Source organism: Microcaecilia unicolor, chromosome 6 (assembly GCF_901765095.1).
Source record: "Microcaecilia unicolor chromosome 6, aMicUni1.1, whole genome shotgun sequence".
In the NCBI taxonomy this organism is placed as follows: domain Eukaryota; kingdom Metazoa; phylum Chordata; class Amphibia; order Gymnophiona; family Siphonopidae; genus Microcaecilia; species Microcaecilia unicolor.
In genome coordinates this window covers 240227977-240254512 of record NC_044036.1, presented here as the reverse complement: position 1 = coordinate 240254512, position 26536 = coordinate 240227977, and the positions used below count along the sequence as shown (strand labels likewise).

Below are 26536 nucleotides of genomic sequence, written 5' to 3'. Positions count from 1 at the left end.
CACCTTCCCGCCAGGTCCTCCAAACGCTGCAATGGGTCGTGGCCGAGACTATCCTAAAAACTACCTCTCAGGCTGGCAGGGCCTTTCCTCTTCCGCATCCCATCGTTCTGATGCAACTTCCTGTGGGTGGGACATGGGCAGAGAAGTAGCTTTCAGTTCTTTTTCAGCTGTGTCCTGTTGCAGCCTTTGGAGAGGACCCAGCGGGCAGGTGAGGAGCTGGGGGCGGAAGGAGAAATGCTAAATCCTGAGCTGGGGCAGGAGGTATGATGCTAAATCCTGAGCCAGGGGCAGGGGAGAGATGCTAAATGCTGTCCTGTGGCACACCTGCTAACCATGTGCCATTGCACAGCGGTTAAAAATCGCTGATCTAGTGAGAGGTTATTCAAGAGAGTAAGAGAAATTGTGCTAAAACAAGAGTGTCTAGTGCTATCCAAGCAGATCTGGCAGACTGTCAAAAGATTCAAATGGAAAGAACGAAACATTTTTTGTGGGGTATATGGAATCAGCATACTGGAGAGGAAATAATGGTACTGGTAAGCCAGCATGAAAGAAGACCTCATGGATAATAGTAAGGATCTTGAAGGGGGTGCTGTAGGCCAGGGTTTATCAATCTTTTTAGAAACATAGAACATGATGGCAGATAAGGGCAAAAAGGCCCATCCAGTCTACCCATCCTCAGTAACTACTAACTCTTCCTTTCCTAAGGGATCCCACATGCCTGTCCCACGCTTTCTTGAATTCTGACACAGTCCTCGTCTCCACGACCTCCACCGGGAGGCCATTCCATGCATCCACCACGCTTTCGGTGAAAATGTATTTTCTTAGATTCCTCCTAAGTCTGTTTCCTCTTAACTTCATCGTATTCCCCCTCATTCCAGAGTTTTCCTTCATTTGAAAAAGGCTCACCTCCTGTATATTGACGCCACTGAGGTATTTAAACGGTCTCTATCATATCCCCTCTCTCTCATCTCTCTTCCAGCGTTACATGTTGATGTTTCTAAGCCTGTCCCTGTATGTTTTATGACAGAGACTGCGTACTAATTTTGTAGCCATCCTCTGGACCGCCTTCCTCCTGTTTATATCCTTATGCACTCAAGCATCTTTCTGGCTTTGACTGTCTCCTTTTCTACCTGTTTGGCCACCTTAAGGTCATCAGGCACAATCGCCCCCAAGTCCTGCTCTTCTTTTATATACAGAAGCACTTCACCCCCTATACTGTACCTTTCACTTGGATTCTTGTACCCAAGTGCATGACCCTGCATTTCTTAGCATTAAATCTTAGTTGCCAATTATTGGACCATTCTTCAAGCTTCACTAGATCTTTCTTCATACCATCCACACCCTCTGGGGTGTCCACCCTATTAGAGTTTGGTATCATCCGCAAAGAGACAAACCTTAGGCGGCAGTCCTTCCGCAATATCACTCATGAAAATGTTAAAGAGAGCCAGCCCAAGGACCAAACCCTGTGGTAAATCACTGATAACAGCCCTTTCCTCAGAGCAAGCTCCATTTACCACCACCCTCTGTCTCCTTCCACTTAACCACTTATTCCAGAGCTGTGTGCTTATGTAGGAAAAACGTGACGCGTATGTTGATTTATACTTCATGCCCTTACAACTTGGGAAGTGAAGGGTTAAGTACGTTCTGACTGATTCAGTTGTGTTTCTAATTGGTAAGTCGATTAGCTCAGTCATAGCTCGGTGCTAGACCATGTATTATTTTATGAACAAAGGTACAAATCTTGAAAGCAATACATTCTTTGATTGGTAGCCAATGTAGTTTTTCCCAGAGGGGTTTTGTGCTTTCAGATCTAGTTTTTCCATAGATAAGCCTGGCTGTCGTATTCTGAGCAGTCTGTAGTTTCCTTATGATTTGTTCTTTTCAACCCACATTTATTCCATTGCAATAATCGACGTGTTAGTACCATTGTTTGAATCATGTTGTGAAAAGTTTCCCTCAGGAAGAAATGTTTTATCCGTTTGTGTTTCCACATTGTGTGGAACATTTTCTTTGTAATGGCAGTGGCATGGTTCTCTAGAGTTAGGTTGCTGTCGATATTAATGCCGAGGATTTTCAGGTTGTCTGAGATTGGAAGAGTATGTTCCGGGATGTGTATGGCTGTGGGTTGATTTGTGAAATGTTGGGATGAAAGAATGAGGCAGTTGTTTTTTTCTTTGTTGAGTTTTAGTTTGAATGCTGTTGCCCAGGTATCCATTATGCTTAAGCTGTTTTTTTATTACATTGGTGATTTCTAAAGGGTTCAATTTGAAAGGTATGTATATTGTGACATCATCCGCATACAGAAAAGGGTTAAGGCCTTGATTGAAAAGAGACTTGCTAAGGGCGTCATCATTAGGTTGAAAAGGATGGGTGAGAGAGGTGATCCCTATGGTACTCAGCAGTCGGTTTCCCAGGGTGGAGAAATGTTCAAGTTTGACTTCACTTGATATGACCTTGTGGTTAGGAACCCCTTGATCCATTTGAGTATATTCCCTCTGATTCCTATCTTGTCGAGTATTCTTAGTAGTATATTGTGGTCTACCATATCGAATGCACTTGACATGTCATATTGGAGTAGGAGTATGTTTTTACCTAGTGCAATTTCTTGTTTGAATTTGGCAAGGAGAGTTACTAGTACAGTTTCTATACCATGGAGGGGTCTGAAACTGGATTGTGGTTCATGAAGTATTGAGAATTTGTCAATATACTCTGTGAGTTGTTTGGCTACGATGCTTTCCATCAATTTGGTTGTCAATAGGATGGATGCCACAGGACGGTAGCTGGTGATATCATTTGTTTTCTTCCTGGTGTCTTTCAGTAATGTCTTTGTCCTTGGGGAATAAGCCTTGTTGGAACATGTAGTTTAGATAGGATGTGAGATCTGCAATGAATGAGTCAGGTGGTGATTTCATTAAATAGTTGGGATATGCGTCCAGTTGACAATGAGCGGATGAGAGCTTACTGGTTGCCTGTGCAACTATTTCATCTGTAATCTGGGTGAGGTTTGACCAGGTCCAATGTGCTGGGTATTCTCCAGAGTGTGGGTCTAGTTCATCAAGGAAGGTATCAAGGTTAGTGTATTCATGAGACATGGTTTGCGTAGGTTGGAACTTTGTCTTAAAGTATTTGGCAGTTCTCTGCTGGTGGAATGTCGGTATTTGATGTGGTAACTGGTTTGGTGTCTAGTAGTTTGTCCAGTAGTTTGTATAATTTCTTCATGTCCTTGTAGTCTGTTCCTACTTGTGCTTATAGTAGTTCGTTGGATGTTTTTATCTCATTTTTGTATTTTCTTTGGGATTCTTTCCATGTGTTAGTAATTTTTGTGCGTTTCATATTTTCCTCCACGCTCTTTCAAGTCGTCTAGATAATGTTTTTAGTTTTTTCAAATCGTCATTGAACCAGGTGTTTTATTGGTTTTGTATGAGGTTTTTGTTCATATAGGGGCTATTTCATATAGACGGAAATGCATCTCTTTTCCCATTGCGCGAGGTGTATATAGAATCAGTTAGAGTTGAACAGTTGTTGTCGTATATCGATTGCCAAATGTTTTTGCATCCACCATGACCTCTTATATTGTGTGATGTTTTTTCTTCTGTTTGGTGATGTCCCTTCTTCAGCCGTTGTAGGGGTCAGATTTAGTTTGAAGTGATTGTACCATGGTTTGTCTGACCATTTATGTTCTGTTATTATGAGGTTCGGTCTGTTGCAAATTTATGTGCGAGTAAGTCAAGTGTGTGACCTTTTATGTGGGTAGCGTCTCGAGTGTGGCCATTTGAAGTCCCATAGCTGGAAGAATTCCTTACATTCTTGTACACCGTTTGTGTTTGGGTCTTCTAGGTGGAGGTTAATATCTCCTAAGACAAGTACATTTGAGCTAGATGTACAAGTGGTTGATACGAAGTCCATTAAGTTTGTCTGGGCATCCTTCCAGTTATTAATTAATTATTATTAATCCTTGCAGTTCCATTAATTCAGTCTCAGCTGGTTCCTTGCCAGGTCACAGCAGCAAGTGACACTCTTGTGATTTTACTTCTGTCATATATCCGTGTAATATTCATTTTCTGTGTATATGTGACTGAGGTAAGATATTCTGCTGATATGTAGTTTCTGTGTAGAAAATTCTGTGCTGTTTTACCGAAAAGAGATGCATTGTACTTGTGGAATGGGATTTGTTATACCTCCTTTCTGTGGTTACAGTAAGGTACTTTAAGGACTGGTATATTATTTGCAGTGCTGCCTTTTTATATATGGCTGGTGACAAGGGCATGGTTACTATAAGTATGGCGCCATGGATTGTCACCTTGCACCCCCCTCTAATGTTTGCCCTATAGAGTAGGAAAAAAGCTCTGTGTTTTATATTGTCTTGTTGCTTTTTAACTGCCAATGCTTGGTAAGCAGTGGCGTACCAGTGGGGGGGGGGGGGGGCGATGGGGGCGGTCCGCCCCGGGTGCATGCCGCTGGGGATGCTGCGCACCAGTCAGCGTCGTTCGTTTCCATGCTCCCTACTGCCCTGGAACAGAAGTAACCTGTTCCAGGGCAGAGGGAGCATGGAACGAACGACGCTGGCTTGGCGCTCCGGCACCCCCCCAGTGGCGTGCACCCGGGGGTGAGGGGGTTCTTTCGCCGTGGTGGGGGGTGTTCATTAGCTGGGGTGGGGGTCGTGCTGCACAGGGGTTGGGGGCGCTGCACCCGGGGGGCAGGACGCATCAGCGATCCGCCCCGGGTGTCAGCGCCGCTAGGAACGCCACTGCTTGGTAGCATATAATTAATTTTTTTAAATAAAATTATGCTTGTTACACTTGTTTCCAAAAGGACCAATATAAATACAGTGTAACCCAACTAATAGGACTGAAAAGGTCATAGTGAATAAAAAGCACTGCAGAACCACTCAGTCTTAATTCATCTCTGCTTGTTAAGTCATCCCCTCTACCTATATGTGTATATTGATTGTATGTACCTATATATACGTATTAAGAATTACGGATTTACAGAACAGATCAGTTCTGTTCGATGGAGCTTAGTCTTGTCAAGAGAATATATATCGCGCAATTCTGCAAGCACCAGCAGTTATGTGCTGATTATGCCTGTATGTGATTAAACAATGTCATATAGACACATATATGCCAAAATTTCATCTAAATGCTGTTTTGTAAATATGCAGCTGTCTTACATAGCATGTGTATTAGGCATACTCATGGCAGAGTCTGGATGGGACTCGCACGTGCAACACATAGAGGCATATTTTCAAAGCACTTAGCCTTCCAAAGTTCCATAGAAACCTATGGAACTTTGGAAGGCTAAGTGCTTGAAATATGCCTCATAGAGTACTATAGGTTACAACATGCATCTGAGGCACATAGGTGTGCACATTCTAATTCTATGGCTGTTGTAGGCACATATTTTGCTGTTACACTAGTGCTCTATAAAGGAAAGTAGGTGCCTACATTCCTTTACAGATAGGCTCCTGCACTCAGTTATAGAATTGCTCCCTCCCTAAAGGTCAGTGTTACTGGCTGATATTCAGCTGACAGCCAGTGCTAAATCCAGATATTCAGTGCCAGGTTTTTTCCGGTGATCGGCATTGAATATCTGGGATTTTTGTGGCTGGCTTAAACTTGACCGGCTATGTAATATTCAGTGCTGGCCGGGGTAAGTTTATTACAGCCAAAGATAGGCCTGCTGTTTGGGTGGTTTGATTTGACTGCCAAACTTAGGCAGTGATGCCTAATATTCGCGGCTAGCTGGCTATTTAACACTGTTAGCGAATATTCAGTGGGAGGTAACTGGCTGTCCCCCACTGAATATTTGCGGATACCAGGTTAAGTGCTATTTAACAAGCCAGTTAAATAGCAGTGAATATTGGCTGGTTAGGCTCCTAAATTGTCCTCTTTGAAAATGTACTTGGTTGCGTTCCTAACATTATGTTTCTTGCCCCTAACTTTAGGAGCCTAAAAAGCAATAGGCAGTTTAGAGCAGAGAAAAATAGCTTAGCACTGATTTTCAGGATTAGGTGCCAACATTAGGCTCTTACAACTAGGCCAAATGATTGGCAGGTCTAAATTTAGGAGCATAATTTAAATCTCCTAAATGTAGGCAACCTTTTAGCTGAAAATGTAGGCTTCTTAGTTGCCTAAATATGTCTCCTATTTTCATCTGTATTAAGTTCCTAAACTTGGTAGCTCATGGATTATCCCAAATACCAGGTAGCAGGTGCTGCTCCACGATCCAGTACATACCAATCCAAGGTTAACAATAACATCCAAGCTTCCAAACCGAGCTTTTGATCTATATCTTTTATTTCTGCCCTGTCAGCTCAAATTTCACCGTTACTCACCCTTCTCTTCCTCTTTTCAACTACCTGTCAAATCTCCATCTCCAGTTCTCCCATTCCCCATCTCAGTCGTTCCTTAGCCCTCCATTCCTTTTACCATATTTCTACTTCTGTGAACACTCATATAACAACATCTCTTCCTCTTTTCTACTCTATACAACTATGTAATCTTTGCTATACCTCTGTACCCATACATTGTAAGCGCGCACTGAACGTGCTATTGAGTGGGAAAGAGCGGGGTATAAATGCTAAAAATAATTATAATGTATATAAATAAATAATTTTGTTCATTGTTCCTAAGAAGGCCTCATATACTGGATGACCTGTTGCTGGAAATAATCTCATCGGACACCTCTGATTTCTTGTCCCCTCTTGTACAGGCCCATGACGAGATCTGCCCCAAGTTTCCACTCACTTGTGAAGGCTGTGGAAGGAAAAGAATCCAAGAGAGAAGGTAATGGAGAATTCCATATCATCATGCTGATCAATCCATAGACTAGTGGGTTGTGTCCATCTACCAGCAGGTGGAGATAGAGAGCAATCCTTTTGCCTCCCTATATGTGGTCATGTGCTGCCGGAAACTCCTCAGTATGTTCTCTATCTCAGCAGGTGGTGGTCACACACAGCAGCAGCTCTGGCTAGGTCTCCAGGCCTAATTCTTAGGTTTTGTTGAGTACCTGGGGTTGAGGGCTCTTCTTGAGCAAGTGCAAACCTGGTGGTGCCAGGTCCCTCCTTTTCTCCCCCCTCCCGCTGGCTCCGTTAAAAAAAAAAAAAAAAATTTGGGACGTCCTTTAAGGGCGTTTATTTCAACGTTTATATCAGCGTTTATTGCAGCTGCTCACTGGGACACCAGTTCATTACAGCTCGGAGCGAGGAGCAGGTAATTTTTACCTTTTGTAGCGGGCAGGGGATTCCCCGATCGATCTCCACGTGGCTTATGGCGTCGGAGGGCGCGAAGAATCGCTCCCCGGACAGCGTGTGCGCGTCTAGCGGGGATGCAGGGGTTTCAAAGTCTGAATTGCCTTTTTGGGCGTCAGTTGGAGTCCGGTCAGTGTCCTGGTTCTTCCTCTGGTGCGGGCGGTTTTTCCCGCCATAAGCGCCCATCCCACGCTGCTCGCCCCCTCCATTTTTGCCGGCCACTCTGCTCGGACGGCTTCTTCTTGGGCCGCCCGCGAGGTGGGAGACGTTAATGCTATGGTCGCCTTTGATTCGGGCGACGGCAAGAAAGCGGCCAAAGTTAAGCGCCGTTCTGCCCGCGTGGCTCCTTCTCGGAGTTTCGCGCCGGACGCCATTTTGGATGCGTAGCATGTTTCTCCCCCGCTCTTGCGAGCACCGGTTGAGGGTGTGTCTAGGGCCGTGGCCCAGGCTGCAGAAGTGCACAGTCTGGGGGGTTTCTCCCCTGAGTTCATTTTGCTGCTGCATCGGGCTTTTCTTATGCAAAACGCTGCCCCTGCTCCCCTGTCTGATAAAGGGGTTGAGGCCTCCAGAAGCAAACGCCCTCGGGTGGATTTCCAGGAGACTGTGTCTCCTCTGATGTAGATGAGGGCAGCGTATCTGAGTTCTCCCAACGGTCCTTTGGGGATTCCTTGGAGGAGACGGATTCCCGCTCGGATGGAGCGGATGGACCCCTCTGCAGCGCGGATCTTTCGCTCAGAGGATTTGCCCAACCTGTTAGTGCAGGCCATGAGCATTTTGAAGATTTCCTCTCCGGAGGACGTCTCTCCCTCACCCTCTGCTGTCTCTGCCATTATGCTGGGGATGAAGCGCCCGCCTAGAACCTTCCACGTGCATGAAGCCATGCACACCTTGATTTCGGCTCAATGGGATTTCCCAGAAGCGAGCCTTAAAGTGGCTAGGGCATGTCCCGCCTCTGTCCTCTGCCGGAAGGCGAACGGGAGGCCTTTTTTTGGCCTACCGTCGATTCCTTAATCACTGCGTGACTAAGAAAACGGCGTGCGGTGGAAGGTGGCACGGCCCTAAAGGACGCCCAAGACAGAAAATTGGAGGCGGCTTTAAAGTCGTCCTTTGAGGCGGCTGCTTTAAGTTTGCAGGCCTCAGTTTGCGGCTCCTATGTGGCCAGGGCGTGCCTGACGATTGTGCAGCGGGCTTCCCCCTCGGATCCTTCCTTGAGGGCTGATTTGCCAGCCCTGGAATCGGGCTTGGCCTACTTGGCAGACTTGCTGTATGATGTCTTGAGAGCCTCAGCTAAAGGTATGGCTCAGACAGTCTCTGCTCGGCGCTGGCTTTGGCTGAAGCATTGGTCTGCTGACCATGCCTATAAGTCTCGCCTGGCTAAGTTGCCTTTTAAAGGCAAGCTGCTCTTTGGGGTCGAGCTGGACAAGATTGTGACCGATCTCGGCACGTCCAAGGGCAAGAGGTTACTGGAGGTCAGGGGCTCGGGCCAGTGGTGCCCGCCCCGGTTCCTCCAAAGGACGGTTTCAGGAAGCCCGTCGGTACCGCCCGGGCAAGTCGGGCTCCTCTGCCCCCTCTTCCTTCAAGAGGAACTTCTCCCCCAAGCAGCATTCCTTTCGCGGAGACTGCCGTCCCGGAAGTGCGTCCTCCGGTCCTCCCCTAGGGTCTCGTACCCAATGACGGGGCCCTGGTCCATGGCCCAGAGCAGATTGGAGGACGTCTATCCTCGTTTCTGGGCGAGTGGACCAGGTAACTTCAGACGCTTTGGTGCTGGAAGTCATCAGAGACGGCTACAAGCTAGAGTTCTGCCGACCCTTAAGAGACGGGTTTGTGCACTCTCCCTGCAAGTCTCCAGTCAAAGCTGTGGCAGTGCAGCAGACTTTGGACAATCTGATCCGCCTGGGTGCGGTCGTTCCGGTGCCAGAAGATCAGCTTGGCAAGGGACGTTACTCCATTTACTTTGTGGTACCAAAAAAGGAGGTTCTTTGCGGCCTATCCTCGACCTCAAAGGGGTCAATCGGGCCTTGAAAGTTCGACATTTCCGAATGGAGACTCTCCGCTCTGTTATAGCGGCAGTGAAAACAGGGGAGTTCCTGGCATCCTTGGACATCAAGGAAGCTTACTTGCATATTCCCATCTGGCCTCCTCATCAACGCTTTCTGCTTTTTGCAGTCCTGGGCCGACACTTCCAGTTCAGAGCCCTCCCGTTTGGGTTGGCTACTGCTCCGCGGACCTTCTCCAAAGTAATGGTGGTCATCGTGGCCTTCCTACGAAAGGAAGGAGTACAAGTCCATCCTTATCTGGACGACTGGTTGATCCGAGCCCCCTCTTATGCAGAGTGCGGCAGAGCTGTAGACCGGGTGATTGCTCTTTTGAGCTCTCTGGGGTGGATCATCAACTGGGAGAAAAGCCAGCTGCGCCCGACTCAGTTCCTGGAGTATCTGGGAGTTCGTTTCGACACCCAAGTGGGCAGAGTGTTCCTGCCAGACAATCGGATTGTCAAGCTTCAGGCTCAGGTAGACCAGTTCCTAGTAGTCTCTCCTCTTTGGGCTTGGGACTATGTGCAGCTGTTGGGCTCTATGACGGCCACGATGGAAGTAGTGCCCTGAGCCAGGGCCCATATGAGACCTCTACAGCTCTCTCTGCTGCAGCGATGGACTCCAGTGTCGGAAGATTACGCTGTGCGCCTTCCCTTGGATCCAGCGGTGCGCAAGGCGCTGAGCTGGTGGCTGAGGACAGACAAGCTGTCTGCAGGAATGCCTCTTTTGACCCCGGAATGGGTTGTCGTCACGACGGACGCCTCTTTGACGGGCTGGGGAGCCCACTGCTTGGGAAGGACAACGCAGGGGCTCTGGTCTCCTGCAGAGGCAAAGTGGTCTATCAACCTCCTGGAACTCAGAGCCATTCGGTTGGCGCTTTTGGAGTTTCTCCTGGTACTGGCGGTGAAGCCAGTACGGGTCCTGTCGGACAATGCCACGGCTGTGGCCTATGTCAATCGCCAGGGAGGTACCAAGAGCGCCCCTATAGCCAAGGAGGCCATGAATCTATGCCAGTGGGCGGAAGCGAACCTGGAACAGCTGTCGGCGGCCCACATTGCGGGAGTCATGAATGTCAAGGCGGACTTTCTCAGTCGCCATACCTTGGATCCCGGAGAGTGGCAGCTATCGGCTCAGGCGTTCTTGGACATCACGAAGTGCTGGGGCCAGCCGAGCTTAGATCTGATGGCTTCATCGGCCAATTGCCAAGTGCCGCGCTTTTTCAGCAGAGGACGGGACCCTCGCTCTCTGGGAGAAGATGCTCTTCTCCAACAGTGGCCGACACAGGAGCTTCTCTATGTGTTCCCACCCTGGCCCATGTTGGGCAGGGTGCTAGACCGGGTGGCAAAGCATCCGGGTCGGATAATCCTGGTGGGTCCGGATTGGCCCAGACGTCCTTGGTATGCGGACTTGATCAGGCTCTCGGTGGACGGCCCTCTGCGGCTGCCAGCAGTGCGGGGCCTGTTGCACCAGGGTCCCGTGGTGATGGAGGATCTCTCCCCCTTGGGTCTTACGGCCTGGCTATTGAGCGGCAGCGTCTGAGGAAGAAGGGCTTCTCAGACAAGGTCATCGCCACTATGCTGAGAGCGAGGAAGCGCTCTACTTCTACTGCTTACGCCAGGGTTTGGCGTACCTTTGCATCGTGGTGTGAGGCAGGCTCTCTTTCTCCCTTAACTGCTCCAATTTCTTCAGTGTTGGCGTTCCTGCAAGTAGGTCTGGAGAAAGGCCTGTCGCTCAGTTCCCTTAAAGTCCAGGTAGCGGCTCTGGCTTGCTTCAGGGGTCGCCTGAAGGGTGCTTCCCTGGCCTCGCAGCCAGATGTGGTGCGCTTTCTCAAGGGAGTTAATCACCTACGCCCTCCTCTGCACTCGGTGGTGCCTGCGTGGAATCTCAACCTAGTGCTAAGAGCATTGCAGAAGCCACCTTTTGAACCCTTGTCGAGGGCATCTCTGAAAGACCTGACGTTGAAAGCAGTCTTTTTAGTGGCTATCACTTCAGCCAGACGAGTTTCTGAGCTCCAGGCGCTATCATGTCGGGAACCCTTCCTGCAGTTCACTGAGGCAGGAGTGTCTATTCGCACGGTGCCTTCCTTCCTGCCCAAGATTGTTTCTCATTTCCATGTGAATCAGCAGCTCTGCCTACCCTCCTTTCGTAGGGAGGACTATCCAGAGGAGTACTCTGCTCTCAAATATCTAGATGTGAGACTAGTCATCATCAGATACTTGGAAGTGACCAATGATTTCCAGAAGTCGGATCATCTGTTTGTGCTGTTCGCAGGTCCTCGTAAGGGTTTGCAGGCATCCAAGCCTACAGTGGCACGATGGGTCAAGGAATCCATTGCAGCTGCTTATGTGGCCGCGGGGAAGATGCCGCCTATCCAGCTGAAGGCTCACTCCACTAGGGCACAGGCGGCCTCGATGGCAGAGGCCGTGTCCGTCTCCTTGGAAGAGATTTGTAAGGCGGCAACTTGGGCATCGGCTCATACCTTCTCTCGTCATTACCGCTTGACTGTGACTGCTCGGGCGGAGGCCCAGTTTGGAGCTTCAGTGTTGCGGTCAGGGATTTCTATGTCCCGCCCTGGGTGAGTACTGCTTCGGTACAACCCACTAGTCTATGGATTGATCAGCATGATGATATGGAAGGTAAAATTATGTATCATACCTGATAATTTTCTTTCCATTAATCATAGCTGATCAATCCATAGCCCCTCCCAGATATCTGTACTGTTTATATTCTGGTTGCATTTCAGGTTCAAGTTTAGTCTTCAGTTCCTGTTCAGGAGGATCTTCGTGTTCAAGTTTTTTCGATTGAATTCTTCTGGAGTTGAGACGATTTTGTGTTACAGTGAGCTGCTGCATTCCTCTCCCCTCCGTTTTACGGGGCTGGATTGAAACCTAAATTCTGCCGGCTCTCCCTCCCGCTTCGTGCGGCAGTAGGGTAGCATTATATCCCTCCCGCTTCGGCGGTGTTAGGGTCAGCCAGCTCCTCCCGCGGTTGCGGTCGCAGGATTAGCCAGATCCCCCTGCATCGGTGGGTGTGGTGTCCCTCCCCCGCTCCGCGGGGATGAGCTGGACGGATTCCCCTCCCCGACTTGTGTGGGGATGAGCTGGTTGATTCCCCTCCCCCGTTTCGGCGGTGGTGAGCTGGGCAGAGTGTCCCTTTGTGGGTGTAATTCTCTAAGTGCTGAGTCCTGGGGATGGAGCTTTGATATCGACATACTGAGGAGTTTCCGGCAGCACATGACCACATATAGGGAGGCAAAAGGATTGCTCTCTATCTCCACCTGCTGGTAGATGGACACAACCCACTAGTCTATGGATTGATCAGCTATGATTAATGGAAAGAAAATTATCAGGTATGATACATAATTTTACCTTTGGATTTATGCTGTAAAATGGTTGTTATGGCAGAAGTCTTGTTGCCTGTAGCTCTTGCTTAAGGGGTTTTAGTGGGGATTTGTACAATATTCATATTTAAAAATTGGCCTTTTCATGTTATTGACAAGCATTATGAAGCTCAAACTCTGCTTCTAGTATTGTTGAATATGTTCTGCGCGAGCAGTCTCTCTCAATCTTCACAGTATGAAAAGGCAACGAGATGATGCTCAACCTTTCTGTTTTGTCAGGAGACACCACCACACAGGAAGTTAATTTTAACTGAACAGGAATGGTCTAAAAGGGAAAACTGAAAAAAAAATAAGAAAGTGGTGAATTCTTTTGTTTACAGTTGCACATTCCTACTTTGATAAATCAAATACTAGATAATTGTTTATAATTGTTGTACACTTCCAGGTGAATTTCTTCAAAAAGGTGGTGATAAATAAATCCTAATAGATAATATGGGGAGAATGCTTGCATGAGTAAGTGTTTCAAGCTTTAAGATAACTGTATTCCCACTTACAGCATATGCTCAGCTTTATGCTAAGTAAGATCAGTTCCTATCAACAGATCATGTGGAAATTTCATGAGGTGGGTGTACAGTTTGCACCGAGTGTCAAAATTTTTTTTAAAAAAATAGGCTTTTAAAATTAGAGGGGAAACACCTATAATATCAAAGTTCTATGTGGCTGTGTTAGGCAGTTTCACGTATTTGCCATTTAAGCTGTAACTCACCTTGGGCTTGTTGGTAAGGTGTGTATCATCAGATGAATTAAAGTAAGTTTTTCTTACTAATCTGGTCCAGCACATACTTATAACTATGATATAAAACTGCTGGCAGCGTAATTGTGCTGCTATCACTTTCTTTCCACACTCTGTTCTGCATCAGTGTCACCTTTGTGCTCGTGTATCTTTCTCCCCATCCCACATCTGCTCTAGGAGGTGGGTAAACATACTCAAAGATGAACTGTATTACTTGCATCTGATAAAGTAGCGTCTTCAAAGCTTCTACCTCGGTAAATTAGTCTATAAGAGGCCATCATAGAGAGAGGGTGATTTTATAAACCACCTAGCTCTTGTGTTTTGGATATTGAGTAGGAATTAAAGTTACATTACCCGTTTATGTATAAATAATGTGTAATTTTTTTTTCTTCAGTTTCAGGATCATGTAAAGTCTTGTGGCAAATGTAAAGCACCTTGCAAATTCCATATAATAGGTTGCACAGAAATGGTAAGGATGTGTCTAAAGATGCCTGCTGCTTTCAGTAGTATCCTCTCTTGTAATGTCATGTTAAGCAGTGGCGTACCAAGGGGGGGGAGGGGGCGATGGGGTCGGTCCGGCCCGGGTGCACGCCGCTGGGGGGGTGCCATGCGCCTGTCAGCTCTGCTCGTTCCCTGCTCCCTCTGCCCCAGAACAGGTTACTTCCTGTTCCGGGGCAGAGGGAGCAGGGAACGAGCGAAGCCGACAGGCGCGCGGCACCCCCCCCCCCCCCCCCCAGCAGGTAAAAATGCACCCGGGGGGGTGTCCTTTCGCCGGGGGGAGGTGTCCGTCCTTTCGCCGGGGGGGGGGGGGCGCATCGGCGATCCACCCCTGGGTGTCAGCCACCCTAGGAACACCACTGATGTTAAGTACAGTAGAAGTGCATAGGCAAACCCACTAATCTCCTTGCCTGTCGTACCACCTAAAAGGGCCTGAGTCTCCAAGTACTGTATCAGCTTGAGATGACTTTGCTTATGGCTTTGTTTCCATTTGCTTTTCCAAATATGGCACCCTATCAAATCATAAAGGACTGACTACAATAAAATATATGGAAACTTCAAATATTCCTAAGTTGAAAGTTAAGTCTCTCCCTCCCCCCCCAATGATTAAACACTATTTAACTGACCAGGAACGGCTCCTGGCTGGTTAAATAGCGCTTAACTGGCTATCCACGAATATTCAGCACGAGATAGCCCGTTATCTCCCACTGATTATTTGTGGTCAGTGTTTAGTGGATAATCAGTTATATTCTGTGTTATAACCATGTACCCACTAATATTCACTTCGCTGGCTAAGTTTGGCAGCCCAATTGGACCTCCAAAATAACAGGCCTATCTTTGGCTGATTTAAACTTAACTGGCCAGTGCTGAATATTGATTTGACCGGATAAAGTTAAACCGGGCAAAAATAAACTGGATATTTAATACCGGTCACTGGAAACAGCCCGGCATTGAATATCCGGTCTTACCACTGACCATAGTAGTTAGCCAGGCTGCCACCCACAGTCTGAATATCGGCCCCAAAGAGCCCGAGAACCAGCCACATGGATATAACCATTATATGTTTAAAAAAATGTTGATTTACCAAGTGAAAGTAAACATACTTTCCCCTGCAAAATTACTCCTTAAACATGCAACCAGCTGTGACAGGCACGTGTACATATTTACACCTGTGCTGAAAGAGCTGTATATGAAAAATGGCAGCTGAAAAGGATAGAGAGTGAATTAATTTCCTCATTCCCGTTATTGCATCATGTCGATTTGCTGTGAAGCACCTGTTTTGCTGTACTTTTCAGTATTTCAAGACAGAATGCACAGCATGACTGCAGTATAGTAGTAGAAACTAGAGAGCTGCACGGGAGCAGGGATGGCAAGATCCCCTCCAGGCCTGTGTGTGGGGGGGGGGGGGGGGGTACTGTGGTGATCCTGCAGGGATGGACCCAGGTCTTGCGGGGTTCACACAGAATTGCATTACAATACGAGCTTTGCTTCCTCTCCCCCGAGCTGCAGGATGCCTTGTCGGCATATACCTCAAGCCACCCTGGTGATCTAGTGGATTCTTTGGGGCAGGAAAGATCCCCCCTCTTTCCTGCCCGCTGCCACTGATCCTCTCGCTGTCACCGCTCTTTTAAAATGACTTCCAAGACTTCCGCTGGAAATCTCGGCAGCCATTTTAAAGAAGCAGTGCGGCAGAAAGATGGTCAGCAGCAGCAGGCAGGAAAGACTGAGGATCTTTCCTGCCCCGAAGAAGCCACTAGACCACCAGGATGGCTTGAGGTGTGTACTGGGAGGGCACCCAGGGCTGGAGGGGAGGTCTGGAGTCATATGTGGGAGGGAAAGAACTGTTTAAAAAAAAAAAAAGAAAAAGGGGCAAGGCTAGTATCTGTGTCCTCTTCCTCGTTGCAGCCATCATCGCTATACAGGCAAAACAAAGCAAGCAAACTTATGAGCTGTTGAGTCCACATTGTCGTTCTTTGTTGGTAGCATTTTCCTTTAATCTCGCTTATATTTTCAAACATGCTGCCTTGTACGCAGAGGAAGTGTAATAATGGAATAACTTTTCATAGATAGAGTACTTTTTTGTTATAAATTGTAATCAGTGTGTCATTTGGAGGGGCTGGTTAAATGGACAACCTAGCACTCTTATATTCGTGCAGAGATTTTTTTTCTCCTGGTAAAGGGCCACTAAAACAGACATCATGTTAATGAGAATCAGGTGCTCAACAAACATTCAGAGTTTCTATCTATTTATTTGCCTATTTACGATATCCCACATTAAACATGAATTAGGTTGAAACCTGGGAGCATTTAAAATCTTTTTTATTTTTCCCTGTGCCTACATCAAAAGAAAAAGATGGCATGTGGGAACTTGCTCCTTTTGTTGATTGCAGTGGTATATTATAGAAATGCACTTGCTTTTTTTTTTCAAATGCCCAGTTGGATTTATATGCTAGTCTCTAACAAAGTTGAGACTAGCATATCCATCTTCTTGCCTCCATGATATAACTGAATTCTATTATTCTGTCTTACTGTATTTTCAAACGTAAGCTACATTGAATCTGAGTTTGCTTGGGATAATGTGTGATATAAATGTAAAAAAAAAAGTCCCTTATTTCTAATAATCTTTGTGCTATTGTTTTCAATAGCGTTTGCTATTGCTTTTGGTGAACCAGTGTAGTGACAATCTCCGCCTACTGGCTTCAGCCCATATAATGGGCTACATAGGCTCACCCCATCTCCTGTTTTATCTGATAAAAAGGGTGGAGGGAGTATTGGTGCAGGAAAGAGGAAAAAATTGGTAAGAGGGATGGAGGAGTGGGGAAGGGAAAAGAGGAAATACAGCACATAGGATGGAAGGGGATGGAGAGGGGGACATAACTGCTCATGGATACATGTGTATCTGTGTATCTTATTTAAGTTTGTATTTAGCAGAGTACGGAAGAAAACGATTTGTTACTTTTACTAATATTTTTATTGCTTATAGAATATGACTTTCTTGGGAGGGGGTCAAGGTGACTGCGCATGGCAAGGGCAGGGTGGGCCGGAAGCTAGAGATTACTTGAGGCGGGGACAGGTTAGATTCCTCACGGGGACAGGCGACGTTAGATTTCTTTCCCCATGCAACTTTCTAATAGGAACTCTAGAGAAGCAATGTACCATAGTAGTGGGGCTCTTTACTAGTAATGAATGTTCCTCTAATTTATTACTTATAAAGAAGCAAGGGCTGTGAAACACTTAAGTGTTTCCATTTTGTAAGGCCAGCAAATACATTTTTATTGAACCAACTGAAATATATTTATGACTAGAGGCCAACCAAATATCAGTTTCTAGGAGTGTACCTGGGGCAGGGATAGTCCACAGTTCTCCTGCCCATTCTTGCTCTGCTCTCAAAATGGCTGCTGCAACAGGGGCATTGCTCCTGCCCTCTATAGAAGACCAGGAATTGTAATATAATCCTGGGGAGGAGGGGGGCACCCTGCGTATGCCTTGTAGCGCTATAGAAATGCTAAATAGTAGTAGTAGTACTTTTTGTAAATTTTTTTGGACAATTGCAGATCATGCAGTTATGATCTTGCACAATAGTTTATGTGGTAAATAGTGCTCCAAATAAATGCTTTTGATACAAAATTTTAGCAGGAATTTAAGTCTGCAAATTTGGGATAATAAGCTACTTAGGAATTAGCCTCAATGTGGAGTTACGACTTAAGCTGTCATGCAGAGTATGGTGCAAAGTGAGCCATTGTAAAAGCACAATGGTTTTTAGTTTCAGTTTTTATTAGCTGCAGTCCATGTGTGGAGGTTATTTTGCTTGGAGGTAAACTACAGTCTTTCATTATAAATTATTATATTCTGGCTTGGATACTGTGGATTTAGTAGAGGGATGCGGACTGGAAATTCTGACAATTCCCAGCGGCCCTCACTGGTTCACATTCAGCCAGCCAAACTTGAGGTGTCAGTTTTGACTTTGGCTGAAAACTTTCATACAATTTTGATTTTGGCCAAAACTGAAAAAAGCAGTTTCAGTTGGCCTCTATCTATTTGTTACTAGCTTGGGTAGGGAGGGGGTGTTAATACTTATCACAATTTATCTACTATTCTTATTTCTAAAGTGCTGCTAAGTGTATATAGTGCTGTTTCAGACACATATAACTTAGTAACATAGTAGATGACAGCAGAAAAAGACCTGCATGGTCCATCCAGTCTGCCCAACAAGATAAACTCATATGTGCTACTTTTTGTGTATACCCTACATATGATGGTCCCTGTTCCATAGTGGTTACAATAAAGGTTCAGTAAAGGTGTGTATGCTGGGAAGGAAAAACTGAAGCCCCAGCATACACCTTTACTGAACACTTCTAGCTGCTGTGATCTGGCTGAGAGACATCAGTTCATGTGCTCCACTGTCAATATGCATACAATTGTGCACTCACAGATTGACCCCTGATGAAGGCTTTTTTAAAAGCCGAAACACGAACCGTGTAGGGTCCAAATAAAGTTTGATTTCGGAGCATCTTACCCTGGTGTTTGGACTGATCTCTTGAAGTTGGTTTCTTTTCCACTTTTTTTTGTGTTGTACAATATAGTCAAGCCAAACATGCATGACAAACAGGAGATTCTCCGAGGACAAGCAGGCTGCTTGTTCTCACTGATGGGTGACGTCCACGGCAGCCCCTGATGATCGGAAAATCTTCCTAGCAATAAAGGTTTGCTAGAGCCTTCTCATGGGCGCGGCCATCCGCTTCCCGCCCGTTGCGCGAGAGTCCCGTCAGCTTTTTCTCTTTCCGTGGTAGGGAGCGGTTGTTTTTTTCCGTCTCTCTCTCTGTGCCCCTGAGAAAGAGCCTTCGGTTTTTCGCGAGTTATTGCACTTTTTTCTTCGTTTTCTTTTTTCTTCTGTGCTCTGTTGAGCTATTATTAAAAAAAAAAAGTTCCCCTAAGTTTTTTTTAGTTGGGCCTTCTTTAAGTTTCCTTACGCTGCCGTCGTGGCCCCTTTTGGGCTGCGCGTTCGCGTTTCTCCCTTTTGTGCCCTTTTTTCTTGGCACCATCGAGAATTTAGACCTCGCCGCCGCTATTTTACCGTCCATGATATCGAGGATTCCCAGTGGCTTCAAGAAGTGCAGTCGGTGCAGCCGGGCAATCTCAGGTACCTATCCCCATTAGTGGTGTATCCAATGCCTTGGGCCCGACCATCACCCAGACGCGTGTAAGTTTTGTCTTAGCCTTAAAAAGTGGGCACAGGCGTCAAGAAAAGCTCAGCGGGAACGTCTGTTTGGAGCTTTGCCCGGCACTTTGGCGTCGACATTGGCACCAGAGATGGCATCGATATCGGGAGAGCAGGTAATACCTGTCCGGAGACCACCACACGCTGGGAGCAGTGAGTCATCGAGTGGGTCTCCACCTGTCTCGAAGGCTCCTGCAGTGCAGGCCCATCGGGACCGACCACTTTCGGACCTGACCCCGAGGAGGCGTGTGGATTCCACGTCCTCATCGGTACCGAGGAGTACCGATGCCGTGCATCAAGCGAAGGCTAAGAAGCATCGGCATCGATCTCCTTCCACACACGGTACCGGGAGCTACGGCGCATCGTGGGGTTCGGCACCCGAGAAGCGTCGACGCCGGGAGGACCGCTCACCCTCCATCCAAAAGGTGTCGGTGCGTCGGTCTTCGACAGTCCAGTACCGCCTCCCTGCTCTGCACAGGTTCTGCCTCCGGCTCCTACACCGGCCCCACAGCCTTTCCCGGCAGACACTCTGGACGAGCGCCTCTGAGCCATTCTTCCAGGTCTTCTGGAGGGCCTGCTGAGTCAGTCTGTTCCGGTACCGGGGGTGCTTGCGCCCTCGATACCCTTGATGGAAGCGGCAGCTGGCTCTTTGCCTGTGGTGAGGTCCCCGACGCCGTGGCCTCGGCTGCCACCCAGGTCAACTCCCTGTCGACATCGCTGGAGGGAGCTTCATCACCGCCGGCATGGGAATCGACTTCTCAACGTCGTCATCGAGGACGTGGTTTCTCGGAGTCGAGATGGGCCCGGTTTCGGACTGCAGTTCGCAAACTCTTGTCCGACACCGAGGAGGATGCTTCGTGAGGAGAAGAGGAGGATCCTAGATATTTCTCTTCTGAGGAGTCTTGTGGTCTTCCTTCTGATCCCACTCCTTCGCCTGAAAGAAAGCTTTCTCCCCCGGAGAATCTTTCTTTCTCTTCCTTTTTCGGGAAATGTCTGTGGCTATTCCCTTCCCTGTGGTATCTGAGGATGAGCCCAGGGCCGAGATATTCGAGGTCCTTGACTATCCTTCACCACCTAAGGAGTCGTCCACTGTTCCTCTGCATAATGTCCTTAAGCAGACATTGCTGAAGAACTGGATGAAACCACTCTCTAATCCCACCATCCCCAAGAAGGTTGAATCCCAGTATCGAATCCATGGAGAGCCTGAATTGATGAAGTCGCAGTTACCTCATGACTCCATGGTTATGGATTCTGCTCTCAAGAGAGCCAAACGTTCTAGAGATTTTGCCTCGGCGCCCCCTGGTCGGGAATCGTGTCCAAGATTCAGTCGTACCAGCTCTACACGAGCATCCACATGCGGAACAATGTCAAGCAACTGGTGGACTTGGTGGACAAGCTCCCTCTAGAGCACGCCAGGCCTTTTCAGGAGGTGGTCAGGCAGCTGAAGGCGTGTCGTAAATTCTTGTCCAGGGGTGCTTACGATTCTTTTGATGTTGTGTCCAGAGCCACTGCTCAAGGTATAGTGATGTGCAGACTCTCATGGCTGCGTGCCTCTGACATGGACAGTAGAGTCCAGCAGCGGCTAGCGGATGTTCCTTGCCCGGGGGGATAATATTTTTGGCGAGAAAGTCGAGCAAGTGGTTGAACAGCTCAACCATAGGGAAATTACCCTCGACAATCTCTCCCACCGGGCGCCTTCAGCATCTACCTCATCAGGTAGACGTTTTTTCAGGGGAAGGTGGAATGCTCCCTATGCTTACAATAAGCGTAGATACAATCCACCTTCTCAACAGCCTTCTAAGGCTCAACCCCAGCGCACTCGTTCTCATCAACAGCGTGCGCCCAGACGGGCCCCTGCAGCTCCCCAGCAAAAGCAAGGGACGGGCTTTTGACTGGCTCCAGTTGAGCATACCCGCTATCAAAGTGTGCCGGACGATCTGCCGGTCGGAGGGAGGTTAAAATTTTTTCACCAAAGGGGTGGCCTCTCATAACCTCCGATCGGTGGGTTCTTCAAATAGTCCGGCTAGGATACCCCCTCAATTTGATTTCCACACCTCCAAATTGCCCACCGGGAGCTCAGTCCTTCAGCTTCCAGCACAGGCAGGTACTTGCAGAGGAACTCTCCGCCCTTCTCAGCGCCAGTGCGGTCGAGCCCGTTCCACCAGGGCAAGAAGGGCTGGGATTCTATTCCAGGTATTTCCTTGTGCAAAAGAAAACAGGGGGGATGCGTCCCATCCTAGACCTAAGGGGCCTGAACAAATACCTGGTCCGAGAGAAGTTCAGGATGCTTTCCCTGGGCACCCTTCTTCCCATGATTCAGAAAAACGACTGGCTATGCTCTCTGGACTTAAAGGATGCTTATACACACATTCCGATACTGCCAGCTCACAGGCAGTATCTTCAATTCCATCTGGGAATGCAGCACTTTCAGTATTGTGTGCTGCCCTTTGGTCTCGCATCTGCGCCCAGGGTGTTTACCAAATGCCTGGTGGTAGTTGCAGCGTCGCTACGCAGACTGGGAGTGCATGTGTTCCCTTATCTCGATGATTGGCTGGTGAAGAACACTTCAGAGGCAGGAGCTCTACAGTCGATGCAGATGACTATTCAACTCCTGGAGCTACTGGGGTTTGTCATAAATTACTCAAAGTCCCATCTTGTTCCAGTTCAGAAACTAGAATTCATAGGAGCTCTGCTGGATTCACAGATGGCTCACGCCTGTCTTCCAGAGGCGAGGGGGGGACAACCTTCTGGCTCTTGTTTCCTTGGCCAGAGCGTCTCAGCAGATCACAACTCGGCAGATGTTTAGATTCCTAGGCCACATGGCTTCCACAGTCCATGTGACTCCCATGGCCCGTCTTCACATGCGATCAGCTCAATGGACCCTAGCTTCACAGTGATTTCAGGCCGCAGGGGATCTAGAGGATGCAATCCAGCTACCCACCGACTTTCGCCATTCCCTTCAGTGGTGGACAATTCGATCCAATTTGACTTTGGGACGTCCCTTCCAAATTCCTCAGCCGCAAAAAATGCTGACAACGGATGCATCTCTCCTGGGGTGGGAAGCCCATGTAGACGGGCTTCACACTCAAGGAGCTTGGTCCCTCCAGGAATCAGGTCTTCAGATCAATCTCCTGGAGTTGTGAGTGATCTGGAATGCTCTAAAGGCTTTCAGAGATCAGCTGTCCAATCAAATTATTCAAATTCAGACAGACAATCAGGTTGCCATGTACTACGTCAACAAGCAGGGGGGCACCAGATCTCGCCCCCTGTGTCGGGAAGCCGTCCAGATGTGGCTATGGGCTCGTGCCCACGGCATGTTTCTCCAAGCCACGTATCTGGCAGGCGTGAGATAGGCCCGATGCAAGACACGGTACTGACACTCTCGAAGGCCTGCATTACCCGTCATACCTGGTATTGTAGCTACCAAAACGTTGAAGTCTAATGCTGTATGCGGCCTTTTCAAATCTCCTGCCCACCGCTGTTGAATATGCTCTCGATCTTTAGGCGCTAGATACTGCCCCAACACCCTATACAACCCGGAGATAGAAAGACGCTCACCCTGCACCAATTGAAAGAACTGCCGCAAGATGCGACAGTGTCCAGAACCCAGGGCCTCCATGTCTAGGGAATCAACATAATGTTTTAACTGGGCATAGACAAAAGCACCTCCCGTGTCATAGCTGAGCCCCAGTGCCCCCAGATTCAACATGGAACTTGCCGGCTCAGCACATGTTCCAACCTAGTTATACCTTGTCGCGCCCAAATCCGGAAGACCACATTCTCCAAACCCGGCCGGAACAGCAAGTTACCCTGGATAGGAAGAAGATCTGAAACACACCGGCTCAGGCCAAACAGCCGTGTCATGTCTCTCCAGAGACTCCGCATAGGGGTCAGTAGTATACTGTTATGTAACTCAGCTGGAAGTGACCTACTAGGAGCCTGTAGGAGGAAATAAAAGTGACAGGGTGCGTAATACTGACTTTCCAATCTTCTCCACATATAATCCTCCCGCGCCAAGAACCAATCGCCAAGGTGACGCAAAAGGCAAGCCCAGTTATAGCGCCACAGGTCTGGTAAACCAAGGCAACCCTCTCTCCATGTCCCCTACAGTATATTCAGCGGGAGCTTTGTCTTTCTACCTCCCCAACAAAAATATCTAATCACCCTCCGCAGCTGCTTCAGATCTCCAGCGCTTAAATAAATGGGCAACATTTGTAATAGGTATAACCATCGAGGGAATTCCACAATCCTGAACAACTGGATTCGCCTAGAAAGCGACAGCGGTAAAGACTGCGAAGCACGCAGTCTCTCCGCTCTGGCCCTCAACAATCTAGAGACATTCAGATGATATAACTCAGAGACATTCATCGATAAATGCAGACCCAGATATTTAAAAGATCCCTGCGCCCAGTGAATAGGAAAATCCTCCCCCCCCCCCCCCAATCCTGCTGTACGCCTTTCACAGAAGGTAGTGCCAAGGATTTAGCGTAATTAAGACGAAACCCCGCAAAATCTCCAAATTCTCTAAAGAGTTCCAAAAGAGCTGACAGGGAGGAGCGAGGCTCCGTGAGATGTACCAATAGGTCATCAGCAAAAGCAGAGAGAAGGAGCTCCGAACCCCCCACCGGAACTCCTCTGATCTCTGGATGTTGTATGATTTCACAGATAAGAGGGTCTAAAGATAAAACAAACAAAAGGGGGGACGGGACACCCCTGTCTCATTACGCTATGAATCCGGAAAGACCCTGAACGTTCTCCATTCACCCATACATACGCCTGCGGCTCCGAATACAAGGCCTTAATAGCTTCAAAAAAGAACCCCTCAAAACCATAGTATCGTAAAACCATAAACATATATGACCAACTCACCCGGTCAGATGCCTTCTCCGCGTCAAAGCTAACTAAGAGCGAAGACAGGCGTCCCTGGGCCACCACCTCCAAAGAGGTCAAGTTAGATCGAACATTTTTCATTGCTGTCCTCCCCTTCACAAAACCCAGCTGGGACACCTCAACCAAGGACGGGAGGACTACTGCTAACCTATTAGCTAAAACTTTGGCGTAGAGCTTCGCATCTACGTTAATAAGAGAGATGGGTCTATAAGATGCGGGCTCCACCACCCTTTTCCCCTCCTTAGGTATCACCACAATTTGGGCCTCTTGATATGTACCAGGGAGTATCTGTGTAGCCACCATCAAGGTGAACAAAGATAATAATGGCCCCTTGACTTGATCGAAAAACTGCTTATAGGATTCTATTCTATATCCATCAGGTCCAGGCGCCTTGTGAGTAGCACAGTGCTGGAGAGCCAACACAGCTCCCCTTCAATAAATGGCGCATTCAAACGTTTCCGTTGTCGATCAGAAAGGCGGGGCAACTGCAAATACATAGAGCTATCCAGCACATCATCTTGGTCCGAAGCATGCAACGCTTCATAGAACCGACCAAAAGTATCAGCAATGTCCCTATCCACCTTCAACATCCTCCTATCCTCGGCCTTTAGCTGCATAACCCGATTACCCCCTCCTTTCTTATGGAGCATTCTAGCCAGCAAACGCCCCACTTTGTTACCATGCTGACACAAACGATATTTATAGTATAGCTGAGTCTTAACCGCTCTTTGACGTAATAATTCATTCAGCTCTTTCTGCGCTTCCAATAGGGCCGCCCTATGTATAGAAGTAGGTGAGCGACCATAAACTCTCCACAACCTCTGGACCAAATCTCCCAAACGAACAATTTCCCTATCCCTCATCTTCCTAGTCCTCGCAGAGTAAGAAATAATATCTCCGCAAAGTACGGCCTTTGCCGTTTCCCAAAAAAAGAGCGGGCTGATCTGCGTGGGCCCCATTATGATATACATAGTCTTCCCATCTATCCAACAAATGCTTGTGAAATCTCGAGTCCCTCACCAACTCCAAGGGGTATCTCCATGTCTGACTGCCCGAGCCCCCCGACCTGTTCCTCAACATCAGCCAAACCCGGGGCATGGTCCGACACCGCATATGGACCTATCTCCGCGTGCTGCACCTGAGGGAGTAAGAAATGAGAAACAAATAGATAATCAATGCGGGACTGAGAGCCATGCACCCTTGAAAGATGGGTAAAGTCCCTCTCAGACGGATGTAACACCCTCCACACATCTACCAGCGCCAGAGCTTTACACAAAGATGATAATGCCCTGCAGCAACCCCCCAAACTTTGGCCACCTGGAGTAGAACGATCCCCTTCCACGTGCGGACACAGTGTCTTGATCAGGGCCTGAAAAAAAGTACCATTAAAGACATTGGGGGCATATACATTGCATAACACAAGATAGTGCCCAGCCATCTCCACCTCAGCCAAAACCCACCTACCCTCTGGATCAGCCCGGACCGATTTGAGCCGAAGCGGGATGCCCTTCCTAAAGAGAATCAGCACCTCTGCCTTCCGGCCTACCGCCGGGGCCTCCACTAAGGAACCCACCCAGCCCCTTTTAAATTTAGCGTGCTCTCTCAATGACAGATGCGTCTCCTGAAGAAGAGCCACATCAACCCTCTGCCGAACACCTTAGTGCGCTTAATGGGAGAGGAACCACCCCCCCCCCCCCCCCCCCACATTCCACGAAATTATTTTAAGTGATCCCATGGACCCAGTACTCATTCTCCTAAAAGTGCTGATCTCCCTGGAAAACAAGAGAGGAGGCCCCCCCAGCCCCTGCCCCCCCCCACACCAAAAATTGCTCCACTCCATTATGCCCGGACATCTCCTCATCCCCTCCCCCCGACTACCCACCCATCCCCTTCATGGCCCCTCATGGCTCCTAGAAAGCCAGTGTAAGTGAGAGTGGGATGTTTGACCATGGAAATTCAAATCCTGGAGACAAGAATCTTAAAAAGCTTGTTTATTGATGAAAAGACTCGACACAACTGTTGTGTTTCGGCCATCAGGCCTGCATCAGGAGTCTATAAAAACATACATATGCAAATAAAGAAAAATTAAGTAAAAACATTAACCATATATGATAAAAAACCACAGTAAAGCAATAACATATGATAAAAAACAAAATCAAAAGATAAAATATGGGAATAACATCATTTGCTAAACATCAAAAAATGTGTTCACATATACAATCTACTATAATAAAACTCACCCTCAACGTTCTGAAGACAACGTTCTGAAGTCACTCAGTCACTCCCTGAAGGGTTCATGGATTCATGGTGGTGAAGCCACAACACTGACCATGTCTCTCTGCCCCGCCCTCGCATGACGGACCAATCAGAAAAAACGCCCTAAACATTCTGAAACACAAAGGACCATCACAACACCGTTCCCAGGCAACACTAGGCGCAACGTAAGACGGACCAATCAGAGGAAACTACGTGATAATAAGGGAGGAGCATTCCCCAGAAGAATGGCTCATTATTT

General features: G+C 47.9%; 1 protein-coding gene across 1 annotated transcript in view; it reads left to right on the top strand.

The window, feature by feature from the left end:
* Nucleotides 1–26536, top strand: part of TRAF2 (TNF receptor associated factor 2) — a 269754-nt gene that overhangs the window by 190493 nt on the left and 52725 nt on the right. The window contains 3 exon segments of the mRNA XM_030206936.1: nt 6712–6769; nt 6772–6785; nt 13810–13884. Of these exon segments, the coding sequence (XP_030062796.1) occupies nt 6712–6769; nt 6772–6785; nt 13810–13884 (147 nt within the window).